The 15,200-nt window shown below is 48.2% G+C and overlaps 1 protein-coding gene across 1 annotated transcript in view; it reads left to right on the forward strand.

The window, feature by feature from the left end:
- Nucleotides 1-15,200, forward strand: part of OTUD7A (OTU deubiquitinase 7A) — a 243,808-nt gene that overhangs the window by 179,235 nt on the left and 49,373 nt on the right. The window contains exons 5-6 of the mRNA XM_019625148.1: nt 2,617-2,799; nt 10,132-10,350. Coding sequence (XP_019480693.1) covers nt 2,617-2,799; nt 10,132-10,350 — 402 coding nt within the window. The remainder of the gene's footprint in view (nt 1-2,616; nt 2,800-10,131; nt 10,351-15,200) is intronic.

Consider the following 15,200-nt stretch of genomic DNA (forward strand, 5'->3'; position numbering starts at 1 on the left):
CATTTACAATCCTGGTTTTCCTGAGCCGACATCTTTGGAACTGTGCAGAGCGGGAAGCATATCTTGAGGGCCTCTGTCTCCCCAAACAGAGGATGATTTTGTCTGTCATCCGTCTTGTATCCTTCCCACTTCAGTGGCCTCTCGGGCCCTTTCCACATGTGCAGACACTGAAGTACTGACTCCTGAGGAATTCTTTAGAAGCTTAGCAGGGAGCATTTGGGAGCTAGGCTTCTGTGGGCAATGCCCCCCTCCCCCAACTCCTCCCCTCTCCTCCCCTCCATCTTTGTTCTCCCCTGACACCCACGGAGTCTGGGACCAGGTGCGGCCCAGGTTAGGACCAGGATGCTTGCTGGCTAAGGATACCGGGCAGGTGTGTAGCCAAGGGCGCATGCGTATGAGGCGGTGATAGGAGCACACAGAGGAGACATGAGCCAGACAAACAGTCAGCGAGTGTGAGCCCTCTGGAGAGGACAGCAGAATGGAGGGGTCTCCCCTGGTGCCTGGATACATGCCATCTCGGTGTTTTCCCCGTTGGTCCTCTAACAGATGCAGGCAGTGGGAATGGCCCCTTCCCGCAACGCTGGCCCACTCAGGTCACATGTGAGCGGCGCATGTCGCCTGCACACTCGGGCCTGGCCACCTAGAGGTGGGACCCGTGGACAGGCCTCTGGGGACGGCCTCTTGTCAGGAGGAACAGGAGCAGCAGGACAGGCTCTTTCCCACGGGTGGGAGAAGTGCAGTGGGACGGGAGTGGGCTGCCCCTGGGAGTCACGCCGGCCAGCAGGGCCGGGGGCCACAGCCCCGCCAGGACCAGGTCTTGTGCCCCGGCGGCCCTTCAGGGGACAAGCAGCTCAGTGGAAAGATTCAGATTGCAGGGTTCACATGCAAACAGCATGGTGTATACAGTGAGGGACAGCAGTAGATGCCGTAACCACTCTAAGCCTCGTTTTCCACTTGTGATGATGTGCCGGAGTAATGCCTGCTCCCCTGTGGCTTGGGGACAAGGACACCCTCGGCTACACCCAGAGCTCCTCAGACACTCCACATGAGTTTCTCTGCTCGGCTGTCCCCCCAGAACTTACCGCACCGCTGTTATTGCTAATACGCAGCCATATTGGTGGGGCTGCGTTTCGTGGTAGAAGCCAGGGCTGGCAGTGCCCCTCCTCGACGCCCCTCTTCTTGACCTGCCTCCCGCACAGGTGTGACCTCCCTTTGGCATTTGCCCCCTCAGCCCTGTGTAGGAGCAAGGTGCCACCAGGTCCTCGCCCCTGTGAGGGCATAATGTCCCTAAGGGCAGGTCCTTGTCCTCCTCTGCTTTGAACCTGTGCCCTGGGACGTGAATACCCGTGTGACAGACTTGAAAATGCCAGCTTTTGATCATGGAGGTGGTATTTGTACTGTAACTGTTAGTTCCCCTAAAGCAGCCCTGTCGTGGCCACCACTCCATCCCCATGCCCAAGGCCATCCCCCATCACTGCTGCTGCTAACAGTAGCCACTTCCCCTGCCTACTGTCATTTGCAGAAACCCCATGAGCCCTGCTGTCTTTTTGTGGGGTGATCCAGGTGCTTTAATTTGCTTTTATTATCCACTGAGATGGCGAGAAGATGCTTCTGTCAGGTTTTTGTTAGCTGACGGTGGAGGAAAAATATGATTAAATTGTAAATGACCGTGTGATATAATTTAAATATGATGATCGATAGTATCAAGTCTGCCCTAGAAAAAAAGTAGAAAGACCGAAGGAAGATGTTCAGATACTATTTTATACATTCAAAGCCTCAGTCTACTGTGTGCAAAACATAATTCAGCATATAATTTGTCAATATGATTAATCCCTGCAATTCTCAGCTAACCGGGAGACGGTAAGATTGTATTTACTCTTTCAAGTGAAAGCTGGGCATTTAATTCTTTGTCTTTAAAAAGTGCATGATGCCTAATTGAGTGTGATGCCATGTGTGGTGTCTGCTCCCTTCCCTTAAAAGTCCCCCAACCCCCAATCAGGAATCAGAGCCCCCATTCTGAGCTCCAGCCCCCACAGAGCTCCCCTAGTGCTGTGAAGAGCCTGCTCCAACTTTCAGCGCCCATCCGAGCGTTGGAGGGGCCCTGCTGAGCACTCGCCCGGGTCCTGCCTGGCACCTCACCCCGTGCGGTGCCCAAGCTCTGAAGCCTGACTCCTGCTAAGGCTGTCGCACAGAGGACCCCCACCGAGTGTCTGCTTGTCCCATATTAAGCTCAAAAGAACAGCCCCCAGGACGTTTGGGAATGCTTCTTATTCATTTTTCTACTGTACATTTTGCTCCCCTCTGTGAGCTCTACACCTTGCTTTTTGACGGGGCTATGGGAATCAGAGTGTCATGTTTTGCAGTGTGTGCGTGTGAACCTAAAGGCTATGAGACTGGAGGTGTCACATATCGGGTGGACACCCATTGTGGGTGTGAGATTCTACTTTCTCGGAGATTACACCTAAAGGCATGGTATCCCTTTGAAAACAAGAACCACTGCTGGAAAGTTCCTTTGCTGCCATGCTAATGAGAAACTCGTCTTTGCAGGGCTGTTTCCTGCAATGAGACAGTCATCTGTGCCTTAACGCTGTAATTGCTATCATCTCTTGTCCACAGGCAAAAACTGGGACCTGACAGCCGCCCTGAGTGACTATGAGCAACTCCGACAGGTGCACACAGCCAACCTGCCACATGTGTTCAACGAAGGCAGATGTCCCAAGCAGCCAGAGCGAGAGCCGCCCCAGCCTGGACAGAAGGCGGAGCGGTCCTGCCTGCAGAGGCAGGACGACATTGCCCAAGGTACCAGCTGAGGCACCAGCGCCGTGGTTTGCAGCAGGGGTGGGGCTGGGGGATGCAAGGAGGGGTGAGGTCATCACCCCCCAGCTGCAAGCAAGTCATGTTCTCGGTGCCTCGTGCCTCATACAAGCTGGACCATCCTTGCAGCTCCCATCCATATGTCAGAAAAGCAGGAGAGGGAATCCGGTTCTCCAGGACCCCGGGCGCTTGTAGGCCAGCATACTCGTATGCCTCCTGCAGTCCTGGTTTTTCAGGCCAAGCGTCCCCAGTTCCTTCCACTCTTTCTCAAGTAGCATAGTCTCCACATCTATTCAGCACTGATAGTCATCGTACCATGAGCTCCATTTGCTCTTTGCTTTTTCTTAATGATAGACGTAAGATATACTTACTGTAAAAAGGAAACAATCCAAAGATATGTACAGAAAACAGTTTCCTTCTCCACACCTCCCAAACCTCGTGGAAATACTAACCAGCAATTGTGTCCTGGTCGGCTCCCTCTCCTCTCGCTAAACTTGTTCAAAATGCATACACATCGGAGTCAAATGCACATAACACTTTGCAGATTGCTTGTTTCATTGACCAAAAATCATGAGCATATTCTAGTATTTTATTCCACAGCGAACAATAATTTTAAAACCACACTTGTAGTGATGCTGATTCTGGTTTTTTCTTGGGTTTTGGTGTTGTGTGTTTGGTTTTGACACTACAAGCAATGCTGAAATAGCCTTCTACCTGTGGTCTTACTCGTGCTTTATTTCTGTAGGTTAGCATTCCCAAAGTGGATTTACTGGGCCGACACGTGTGCTTTTTATCTAATAACTTCAGGACTTCTTTCCCAGACACATTTCTGCTCGCCATCTGTGAAGCTGGGGGTTTCCCGTTATTCTTGCCAGGACTGGATGTGCTCATGATGATTTCATGTTGTTTTTCTACTCTGAAGGGTGAAAAAATTAACTTTCATCCTGTCGTTTGATTTTCAGCCACTTGAATGACCCCCTTCTGTAACGTGCCTGTTCACATACTTTGCCCATTTTTCTATTGTTTTGTTTGCATTTTTCTTAGCGATTTGTAGCATTCTTTGTAATTAAGACTAAAACATATGTTTTGTATATATGCATACGAAGGTCAGACAATTAAGTTCGCAAACTTTCCACTGTATAAGTGCATGGTGGAAAGTTCGCAAACTTAATTGTCCGACCTTTCATATGTGTACCTCCCACTTTATGATTTTGTTTGCATTACTATGCATTCATGGCTGGTAGGTGTTCTCTCTCACTTTAGAAGGTCTCCTGACACACAGAATTACTGGCGTATTTTCCCATATTTGTTTTTAAATTTTGTCCTTAGCACTTTTAATTGATTTGAAAGTTTTATAAGTAACAGCTCAGGATCTAGTTTTGCTTTTTCTGGATTGAGAGTGAGTTATGCTCGCACGTTTACTGAATAAAGCTTCCTTTTCCCACTGAACTAAAATGCCAATTTTGTCATACATTAAATTCCCAAATATATCTGGACCTGTTTCTATACTCTTCTGTCCATCCATGTAACTTAACTGAAGTAGTCTCACATTGTATTATATTTCTCTCTGCCAACTCCTTTATTGTTATTCTTTTCCAAAAATGTTTCACTATTTTTCGATATTTATTCTGCCATATAAGCCTTAAAATGAGAGTTCCGATTGGAATTGGATTGGATTTTTATTTTATTTTAGGAATAATTGGCATATTGTAATATTGTGTTCCCATCCAAGATTTGTTCAGATTCCGTTAAGACTACAGGTACAGAGAAAAGCAACTTATTTTTTGCTTATTTACCTTTAATCTAATCATTACATAAATTTATTAATAATACCTTATTAATTCTCTTAATACTAATTATTCTAATGTCTTGGATTTTCTAAATGTACAATCATAGCACCTGAAATAATTGAATATTCTTCTTAATATTTACATACTAACGCCATTCCTCTCATTTTGCATTATGTCAGCCCTTCAGAATGGTTGTGAATGAATGTTTTCTTTGTTTCTCTATGCTCAGCCTTATTATTCCAGCTGTATTGAAATTTGTATCTTGGATTTTTTTTTTTTAATGCTTACTCTTGTCTAGAGGAGCTACAATTGAGTTCGGAATTTTAATGCACATTATCTGTTTCTTCTCTTAGTTTCATCGTTTTCCACTGTGTTTTGAGCTATATTGTTAGGTGCCTATGTGTTCCTAATTGTTAGGTCATCTTGCTCTACTGTTTGGTTTCTTTTTAAACCAATAGAGATAGAGTGTCTCTTTGTCCCATATAATGTGTTTTATCTTTAAATCTCTTTTAATTGTCATTAAACCTCTACCATGCCCTTCTGTTGGTTCATATTTGCCTGGAATACCATTTTTTCAACTGTGATTTTCAACCTTATTTTATGTTTTTATCAAGTATCAAATTTGATACTTGTATGGAATTTATCATCAGATATTATTTTATTATCAAAGGGTCTCTTGTTTCAAGCAGTGAATTTAATCCATTTATTTTATTACAATTATCATTATATCTGTGCTTTTTTATGTTATGTGTTTTATTTGTCATGCTTCTTTGACTGTATTTCTCTGCTTTCCTATATTTTCTGGCTAATTAAATTTTTCCACTGGTTTGAAAGTTATACATTCTACTTTTACTCATCTTATAGTTACCCCTATTCTATTAAAACCTATATTTCAGTTTTCTTCCTATTATTTTAAAAAACTTATTAACAACTATATCTTAGTATGTTTTCATCTTGTCTCTTCCTGCCTCAACTTGCCCTCAATCATAGTCAGGTTCTTTTTGTTGTTTGTGTAAAGAACAATTAACTTCTTTATTTATTCACATTTATCTTTTTCTGAAAGACTATTTTCTAAAAGAATTTTGCATGATCAGTCTCCTAAGGCCTTGAGTGCCTAAAGATGTTTACATGAAACGCTTAGATTTTTGTTTCATGAAATAAGAATTCTAGGTCCAAATGATTTTCCTTGAATGCTTTAAGACCATACCACCATTATCTTCTTGCATCTCATCTTCACGTCTTGTAAGAGGCTTCCTTAACCTAATCTTCCAACATCCTAACTCATTCTTCACTTGATTCCACTCTGTTCATCAGCATTCACATTTTTCATTCCAAATTAGCTCTTTGTCCCTATTATTGTTTCATTTTCTAATTATCTCTTTGAACATATTTACGAGGCTTATTTTTAAATCTTGCCCTCCTGCTCCATTTCTTCTGCTTCTCTTGGTACAGGTACTTCGTGGACCTTCTGTAACAGTGCTCGAATGCCTCGGATGTTTCCTAAACATCCTTGCAGTTATCAGCCATCTTAGCTCGTAATATGCATCAGGGGAAAGGGACAAAGGCATGCCCCACGTTTGGGCTCCTGCAAATGGAAGTGTGGGGGGAAGTGCACTCATGTTGGAAAGCTAAAAATGCTTTAATGTGGGCTCAAAATATTCCCCACTTGCTCCTTTCCTCACAGCTGGCTTTGCCCTTGAGTGGACCTTCCATCACCCCTGTTTTTTCAATTGTTCATTTCCAGGGGCTGCCACCCTCTGTTGTAAATGCTAGGCTCACAGGGCATGTTGGAGAGAGGAGAGAAGGCTCAGGGCCTGGCAGCCACCTGTTCTCATGGTTACTGGTGCCCAGTCCCAGCTGTCCTCCAGCCTAGCCCTGATGTTCCCCCAGCTGGCGCAGGCCAGCACTGTTGCTTGCTGCCACGCTGTGGTGGTGGCGGTGAGATATAGGTGGTGACCTGCCCATACCCAGGGCTATGCCGGGGAGAGGACACCCAGCCCAGCCCCTATCCGTGGAACTTAGCCCTCTCCCACTCCTCCTGTGGACCTCCAGGGCGGGTTAGGAAGAGGACATGAGGCTCTGCCACTGTCTTGTCCATCTTTCTGAATTGTTCTCAGGTTCTCCTTCATTTCTGCTATTGGATCTGACTCTGGAGGAAACACCTCTCGCAGCCTTTCAGTTCGCCCTTCCCCTCCAGGCTGTCATGACATGATTCCTTCAGCATCACACAGCTGAGGCTCCCGGCCTCACTCGTACACTGGCAATCCAAACATTTGACAACATGGCAGTTCCTCCTCTTTTGGACCGGCAGTAAAAAAAACAACCCATTATCTGATCCTCCCACTGAGGGAGCGAGAAAGATCCTCCTCTCTGCTTCCAGAGGTCGGTACAGTCAGGGCCTTATGACTGTAGCTGACACTTGCTGCTACATGACTTTCTTCCGATATTATTTAAGGGAAAAAACCCCAGAAGCCTGTCATAGCATAATTCCATTAATTGTATTTTTAATAAAATAGAAATTGTAGTTTCTTAATAATATATATATATATAAAATCTCATTTAAATGAGTTCTTCCTGAAATCATAGCCGACTAAAATGGAAAATGAAGTTCTCCATATTCTAAATCAAGGGTCAGCAAACAATGACCCATGAGCCAAATCTGGCCACTGCCTGTTTTTTTAAATAAAGTTTTATTGGAACACCGTCACACCCGTTGTTCATGCATTATCAATGGCTGCTTTAGTGCTACAAAGAGAGAGCTGAGTAGCTGTGACTGAGATTGTATGGCCCTCAAAGTCCAAAATATGTTTATCTGCCTCTTTAAGAAAAGATTTGACCACCTCTTTGAAATGTACCCAGGGCTTGTTTTAATCAGATGTGGAAAGACACTCAGACACGGAAATGATGGTCACGAAGAAAGACATTTTTATACTCATGGTTCCCTAGAAACAGGAGGCATGCTATGCCACGCAGGGCCACACGAGGAAGCACCAGGCCGGTCAGGAGGCAGGAGGGGTGAGGGGGCATGTGGGCACAAGCCTCCATTGTGGTTTCTGTGAGAAAGGCCAGTTTGAATAATTTCAGCAGGCTCTCTGGGGTGTAGGGGCTGTCCCTAGTTCTCTGGTTCCTGGCCCTGGGGTAATTACGACAGGAATGCTGCCAACTGGAGTGTGAGGACCAGCTAGAGGAGGTGGTTCAGAGTTTGGGCTCTGAATTGGTTGGTATGTGTAGAAAAGGTGAGCTCACGAGTGAGTCATTTGATGTCTCTAAGAATCGCCTTAGTGGGGAGAGCCTCTCCCCGGTCAGGGAGGCCCCAGAGGCCAGAGCGGAGAGAATCCTGAAAATATAGTTAATGCACCTCCTTTGGCCTAAATCAGAGATGCTTGAGTTAGCTGTGTCAGTGGTTAGGAAATCTGTACATTCTCGCTCTCTTTTTTTAAAATCTCTATATTTCTCTGGGACATAACTTTGAACATGGCATTTCCTGTAAAAAAGAAATTCATCTATGCTTCCAAAAGAAGGATCACTAAATTCATGTTTAAACAGTGTGTGCATGTGTAATTCTCATGCATGCGTACATGAGATTACATATGTGCATTAAATGGAGGTGGTGGTTGGGAAGTGTCAGAATCAGGAGCACATATTTCTCACTATATGATCTTTAAAATTTACTTTTAGTTCCAAAAGACTTTTCCTTCAGACTCCAAATATTTCATATTTGGAACTACTTGACAGCATCCTGTTACATACGAATTGCATTGTTTCTGAGGTCCTGGTAGCATCTCATCAGTGGGCGAACAGATGCTGACTGATAAGCCAAGGAGGAGCATGGGTAACCCTGCCCAGCAGGCCCCCACTGTTCAGAGAAGCAGCAAGTATCTACCCAGTGGGTGTGGGTTCACACAGCACCTCGGGTGTTAGTTAGAGAACACCTAATGTCCATCCCCATCGGGTCCCCAAGGATGGATGGGGCAGTTCCTACTTTCCCAGATACAAAAAAGGTAGTTTGCAGCAAGAGGTGTGACCTTGCATGGCTTGTAAGAGGCGGAAGGACATGGGGTCTCCTTGGCTCCTGCTCAAGGACTTGGACCAAGCACAGGAAGCAACGGGGCCATCCCCCGGTGACAGCCCAGCCAGCCCCACGCGCTCGTTTCTCTTCTTTCTCGTGGCCTATGGGGTTTGACTTCTCTTCTCACCTTTCCTCAAAATACAAAATAACTTAATCATCTTGGTCTCAGAATGACATCGAAGGTGAATCGAAACTATCCATTTTGAAATACTGTGTCTCTGCGACGTGCCCTTCGTTTTAATGCACAAACACTCGAGGCCTTTGAGAATTAACTTTGAATTTAAAACTAACCTACCCCGGGATCAAAAGCCCCTTATTTTGAGTTTACTGTAACAAAGTTATTTTAATGATATTTCTGCCCACTGCTCTTACAAGTAGGAAAATTAAAGGGTGTCATTCTGAAATGAAGTGGGTGTCCTGATGGCCCAGGGTTCCGACAACACTCATTCAAACACGAGTTTGAATTTTGTTTTCCTGGGCGAAATAAAAGAGGACTATTGCCTTGCTAAAAGAATTCACCATTATTACAAATATTGACCATACAAAAAGAAAACCTATTCCTGACTCATGTACTTAAGATTTCTTGTGCCACGGTCAGTGTTAGCTGGTAAGCACAGGGCTTAAAAAAACAAGCCCGCTCTTACCGCGCAGAGAGAGCACACACGCCGACTTTCTGCCGAGATCACATGATCAGCTTCCTAACAAGGCAACATGTTGTCATCAGAGAAATTTGACACCGCGTTTCCCATTCCTGGTTGGAAAGCCCAGGCAGGAGGCCAGAGCAGATGAGCAGTTTTGATTGCTGGGGCAATAGAAAGCCCAGTCAGAAGACAAACAGATAAGATGGCTTAATGTTGTATTTTGGCATCTTCCTGTGGGATGTGTTTACAGACTAACTTTCGTAAAGCATCCTATTGTAAGATCCACGCCACAGTGGGAAAACCCAAATCAATTGCTTCCTGCTTTAAGTCCATAGATGCATAAAAGTCAAGGCCGTCTCCCTTGTAGCATTTCGAGCTGAGAGAGGGCCGCCCTGCTGTATCGAGTTAGATATGACTTAAGACTCACAAAGCAGGACGTGACCTCTAACGATGCTGACATGTACTTGTGCAGTGGACTTACAGTTGCCTCTTTGTAAACGTTTTGATGATCAGAGTTCAGCATCATGTGCCAGGTGGTGGTAATGATAGCCCAGCAGCCGAAAGCCTGCAGGAAAAGACCACGGGACAGAAGGGCTGGTGGGAAGGATGTGGGTATGCAGGCGTATGAGTGTGTGTGCACGTGTGCATGCCTGTGGTATGAGTGAGTGCACATGTGTGTACACGTGTGTATACACATGTGTGTGTCGTGTGTTGTGTGTGCGTTGTATGAGTACCATGTGCATGCTGTATACACACGTGTGCATGCACACTCATGAAGCACACCCACGCAGCTCTTGTGGTCCTCTCCCCCCTGCAGAAAAGCGTCTTTCCCGGGGGATCTCCCACGCCAGCTCTGCCATTGTCTCCCTGGCACGTTCGCACGTGGCGAGTGACTGCAGCACCGAGCAGTTCCCCCTGGAGATGCCCATCTACACGTTCCAGTTGCCGGATCTGAGCGTGTACAGTGAGGACTTCAGGAGCTTCATTGAGCGGGACCTGATCGAGCAGGCGACCATGGTGGCCTTGGAGCAGGCAGGTGAGTGGCTCCTCCCAACAGGCCATGTCCCTGAGGCCCAGGGAACATATGAGGCTGCTGTCACTTATATCAGAGAGCGACATGGCTATGTGGTGTCCAACTCAGGCATTTTCAGTTATGACTCGGTGTGCTCACAGACCCCTGCTCTAGAGAGGGGCTCTGCTCAGCCCAGTGTTGGCCGGACACAGAGGCCAATGAGGGCAGTGCTGAGATTGCTCGAATTTTCCCTTTGATCCTAAGTCCACCCTGCAGGCCAGTCCCTCCCAAAGACAACTCTGCTGCTTTGCCTTGCTTCTCCTTTTCCCCATCCAACTCCCCCAAGGGCGTCAAACAAAAGCTAAGAAGAACCATGAGCTTTGAGAAAAATCGGGGACCTGCCACTTCCTGTGGATGTGGGCAAGTCATGTAGCTACCCGGGCCTCAGTTTCCCCATCTGCAGAGCCGGGAGGCAGGGTACAGGCCTAGTGGAGCTCTGGTGGTAAGTGATCCGCGCCTCCCGTAGCCACCAGCCTCCTGCCCACCCCGCCTTGCCCACCTGCCGGCTGAGGACACAGTAAGCCTGACGTCAGCCTCCTTCTTCTCCTGGGTGTTTCTTCTGACCCCACTAAGGAAGCGGCTCAGGGAGTGAGCCAAACTCTCTTCTTCGGGGTTCTGAAGGAGAAATTAGTTCCAAACAAATCTAAAACAGACGTGGGTTCATTCCGACACAGAGCAAGCATCAGTCTCTTATTGTCATGCACATGGTCAATCTTTGCAAAATCACACCCTGGGGCTTCTCAGATGCGTCGTGGGGGAACCCCTCCCGAGGTGGCCCCGCGGAGGCGTGGCTGGGCTGTCAGTGTATATGCAGCGTGGCCCCACACAGTCAGGGCTGGGAAGCAAGGCTGTCCCGTTCTGACTGAGCCATCAGCCTGCTGATTCTGTCCGTTGTGCAGTGGGGTCCCCATTGCCAAAGGTCTGGCGCGTGGAGGTGCTCCCGTGTGAGACGTCCCAGGAGAGCAGGGTGGCCTCTCTCCCCTCAGGCCTGCAGCCAGCAGGAACGGGGCTTGGATTCGCTCTTGGCCGGCACACAGCTAAAATTGCCCAGCACTACTGAGCAGTGCAGAAGACCAAAGAAGGGGATCTACAGGTGGGTGTGATCTTGATCTTGCTGGGTAGGCCAGTCATTTCCTACCAATTCTGCTAGGAAAAATGGGTGACACACCAAAACTAGTGCGACGAGCGGGTTCCATGAAGGGGCTGCTGGCCAAGGAATGGGCAAGGCGTGAGGACACCAGCATGGGAGTGTCGTGCCTGAGCTGGCCCCACGGGGACATGGTCACCGTGGGCCTGGCAAAGGGGCAAAGGATGGGAGATAGGGGGTGTGGCTATGGGGAGAGAGAAGATGCTGGAGAAACAAATAGTCTGAGCACAGTCTTCCCACGGTCCAGGCTCTGAGCAGTGCAGACCTTTGTGGAGCTCGGACCTGATGGTTGCTAACAGCACCGATAATCGCTGCACTTTCCTTTGAAGCCAGAGTCCTGATAAAGGCAGAGGCCACCATGGTGGCCTTCTCCGCCAGCCCCACCCTGCTCATGAAAATCCTTTACTCCCTTTGAATGTGTGTTCTGTTGTTTCTGCCATATGTCGCATACGAATTTTTACCACTTACATCTTACCTTCCGGACTCATATTTGCAACCATCCAGTCTTTGAAAACACCTGTTAAGAAGCTGAATTTACTGAGTCAAGATGCTAAATTCACCAACAGCTCATTGTTTGTCACATGCCAGGAGGTTGGTGAAAAGGGACAGGAGGCCCCCTCCCAGCGCTGGGGGAGGTCCTGTCACTGCTGCCGGAAGCTTTGGGGGAGCTGGCCGGCCACCCTGTCCTCAGGAGCCCACTCCTGGTGCAGTGACAGCCCGGTCACCAGGGTTTCCTGCCGGGACAAGGAAATGAGGAGCTGAGAAATAGTGAAGGAATACAGGAAAAAACGTGCACTCATTTCCTCAGCACCAAGCCCACCGTCCATGGGATGTCTGAACTTTGCTCTCCTCGCCATCAAGCAGATGAGAGGGGGCCTAGACCAGACCATCTTTCGGGCCCTTTCTGTGCCCACACTCCGGAGGGACGCCGGCTGGAGCCAGGCCAGTCCCACTCAGCCCCCATCCCGTCTGGTGAGGAGCCCAGCCCGTTGGGAGGTGGTCTTGTTTCCTCCTGCCAGACTGTGCCCCTCAGGCCGGGCTCTTACTCCATAGGGACAGCAATGTGGTCAAGCTGGTCAGTGTAACCTCCTCCTTCTGGTAACTTAGTGCTGAGGATCATGATAAATAAACTACTGTTTATTTATGTGCCGTGTGATTGACGGTATCCATAGGAGATGGAAATAGAGATGTCTGAAAAATATTTAGTGGAGAAAACACCCACTTGTTTAAGGGATACTTCTAGCTGTGTTTGGAAGGAAATACCTCTTCATGGGGCTTTGGGCTGGGGGACTGCCCCTGCCCTTGGGACCCAGGTTCATATGATCCCAAAAGTCAGCAAAAAGTGTCCTTCCTGCAGAGAGTGTGGCCCGCGGTCCAGCCGTCCATCATGGGCCTTTGCTCTGCCCTCTCAGCGCCCAGCACAGCGGGGGCGTCCCGGGGGGCTGCCGGCTTCCCCAGGCATGTGGGAAATCCTATCTTTTTTGGGCATCTGTGTTGAGTGGGGTGCTAGTTTTCACCTCCCACAGAACCCACATATGAGGGAGCACCATTCTCCTCAAGTCTTAAAATCCAGGAGGTTACAACGAACTCCCATCCATGACAGTCTGGTGGCAACAGGGGGCCAGAGCTGCAGGACAGACAACCGCCAACCTCCTGAGAGAGACCAATCCTTTATTGGTCTGCCTGCCGTGGAGAATACAAGTTCATGATTTCTCCATCAGGTCATCCTGCTGTGTTCATGTGTGCGAAGGTTCAGAGATCGCGGGTCTGGAGGTTTGAAAAGTTATACCTGGTGCCCCGTCTGGAAGTCCACACGGTGTGGGGAGACAGTGCACTGAGCTTCTGCAAGTTCATGGTCACAGGGCAGAGGCAGACTTGTCACAGGGCAGAGGCAGACATGGTCACAGTCACTGCATCCACGGGAGACTGAAATGTAGGTGTCACAAAACACTTAGGGACATCTCTGAGCTGTGCTGTTGAGTCTTGTTCCCTGGGAGGATAATCGGGTTGGGACGAATCTGCCAGGAGGTTCTGAAGGCTTTGGGGTTCAGCCTGACCCGACTGAGTCCCAGGTCAGCTGGGAGGACTCGGCCAAGCGACTTGGCCCTCCCGAGCCTCGATTTCTTTCATCTTCATGTCAGAGCTGTGGGACAGCTGCGAAGACAAAGTCACCCAGTGCACACCTTTATCTTTGGGTGAAGAGAAGTCACTGGGGGCCAGATCAGGTGAGTAGGGAAGGTGTTCCAATACAGGTATTTGTTTACTGGCTAAAAACTCCCTCACAGTCAGTGCCGTGTGAGCTGGTGCATTGTTGTGATGCAAGAGCCATGAATTGTTGGCGAAAAGTTCAGGTCGTCTAACTTTTTCACGCAGCCTTTTCAGCACTTCCAAATAGTAAACTGGGTTCACTGTTTGTCCAGTTGGTACAAATTCATAATGAACAATCCCTGTGATGTCAAAAAAGGTTAGCGACATTGTTTCAACAAGTTCACAAACTTAATTGTCAGACCTTGTAGACCCCTGAAGGAGGGGCAGGTTTGGGGGGCGTGTTCCTGGGAGGCCAGAAACAGGGGCAGAGTCTGAAATCCCAGTGTCACTTGTGACTTGCTGTCCAGAAGAACATGTGAGCCTGGAGTTCAGGAGAGGCCTGGGCTCAGGATGTAATGTGGGAGTTTGCAGTGGGAGATGACACTTGTGGGAGGGGCTGAGGTCACAGCTCGGGAATGGTGGGGACCAGTTGGCTGAGGGAGTCTGGAACATGGACAGGCCCGGAGCAAAGCATCACAGGCCCATGGGAGGGACTTACAGAAAGTCGTGTGAGGCACAGTGATGCCCGAAGAAGGGGGATCCGTGCCCCTGGGGGAGTGGGTTCCCTCCAGAAGGGCGGTGATGTTACAAAGAATCACAGGGTCACGTTTAGGGCAAGAAAGCACTCCTCTTTCCCATAGAGAATTGTCAAATGTTGTCTTAGTGGGTGATGAGTGAAATGACATCTTATTTTAAACTGTGTGGTAACCATCTGTTACAAAGCTCCCGTCAAGTGGTCCCATTATCATGTATGAATCAGAGGACTGTTGCTTGGAAAAGACAGAATAAGTGACTAACAGCTCCGCTCCCATAATGCCACCAGCCTCCCTTGATGGGGTTCACCTGATTTTCTTCTTTGCAAGAGCTCATACTGCCCATGCGAAGAATGCCTTTGTCTCCAGCATCCCGTCCTGGGTCCAGCTGGACATGTTAGAATAGCCCTGGGCCCTTTTTGGTTCTCCAAAGGCTGTAAAGTGCTGGCACAAAGCAGAGTGGGGTCATCAGCCCAGGTGGACATGCCTGGTTACAGCCCCAGGAATATTTGCAACTGGGGAGTCATGACTTCTGGAAGCCCAGCTAAATCCAGCCACTAAGCCTTCCCTGACATCCCCCCAGCCACGTAATGAAGTTTTGTCATGATTTGATTACCTTCAAAGTAGGACTGAATGTGTGGCCTGGACTGAGATTTAGAAAGTGATAAATTTCCCATAAGAAATGCAAATGAAGGGCCAGCCGAGTGGCGCGATGGTTAAGAACTCGCTTGGGATGCCAGAGGGCCCCAGTTCAGATCCCACATATGAGGGCCAGTGACACTGCCCTCCACAGCTAAGATGCTGAACAACAGCTCAACCTGGAGCTG

Source organism: Hipposideros armiger, unplaced genomic scaffold, assembly GCF_001890085.2.
Source record: "Hipposideros armiger isolate ML-2016 unplaced genomic scaffold, ASM189008v1 scaffold_617, whole genome shotgun sequence".
NCBI classification, from domain to species: domain Eukaryota; kingdom Metazoa; phylum Chordata; class Mammalia; order Chiroptera; family Hipposideridae; genus Hipposideros; species Hipposideros armiger.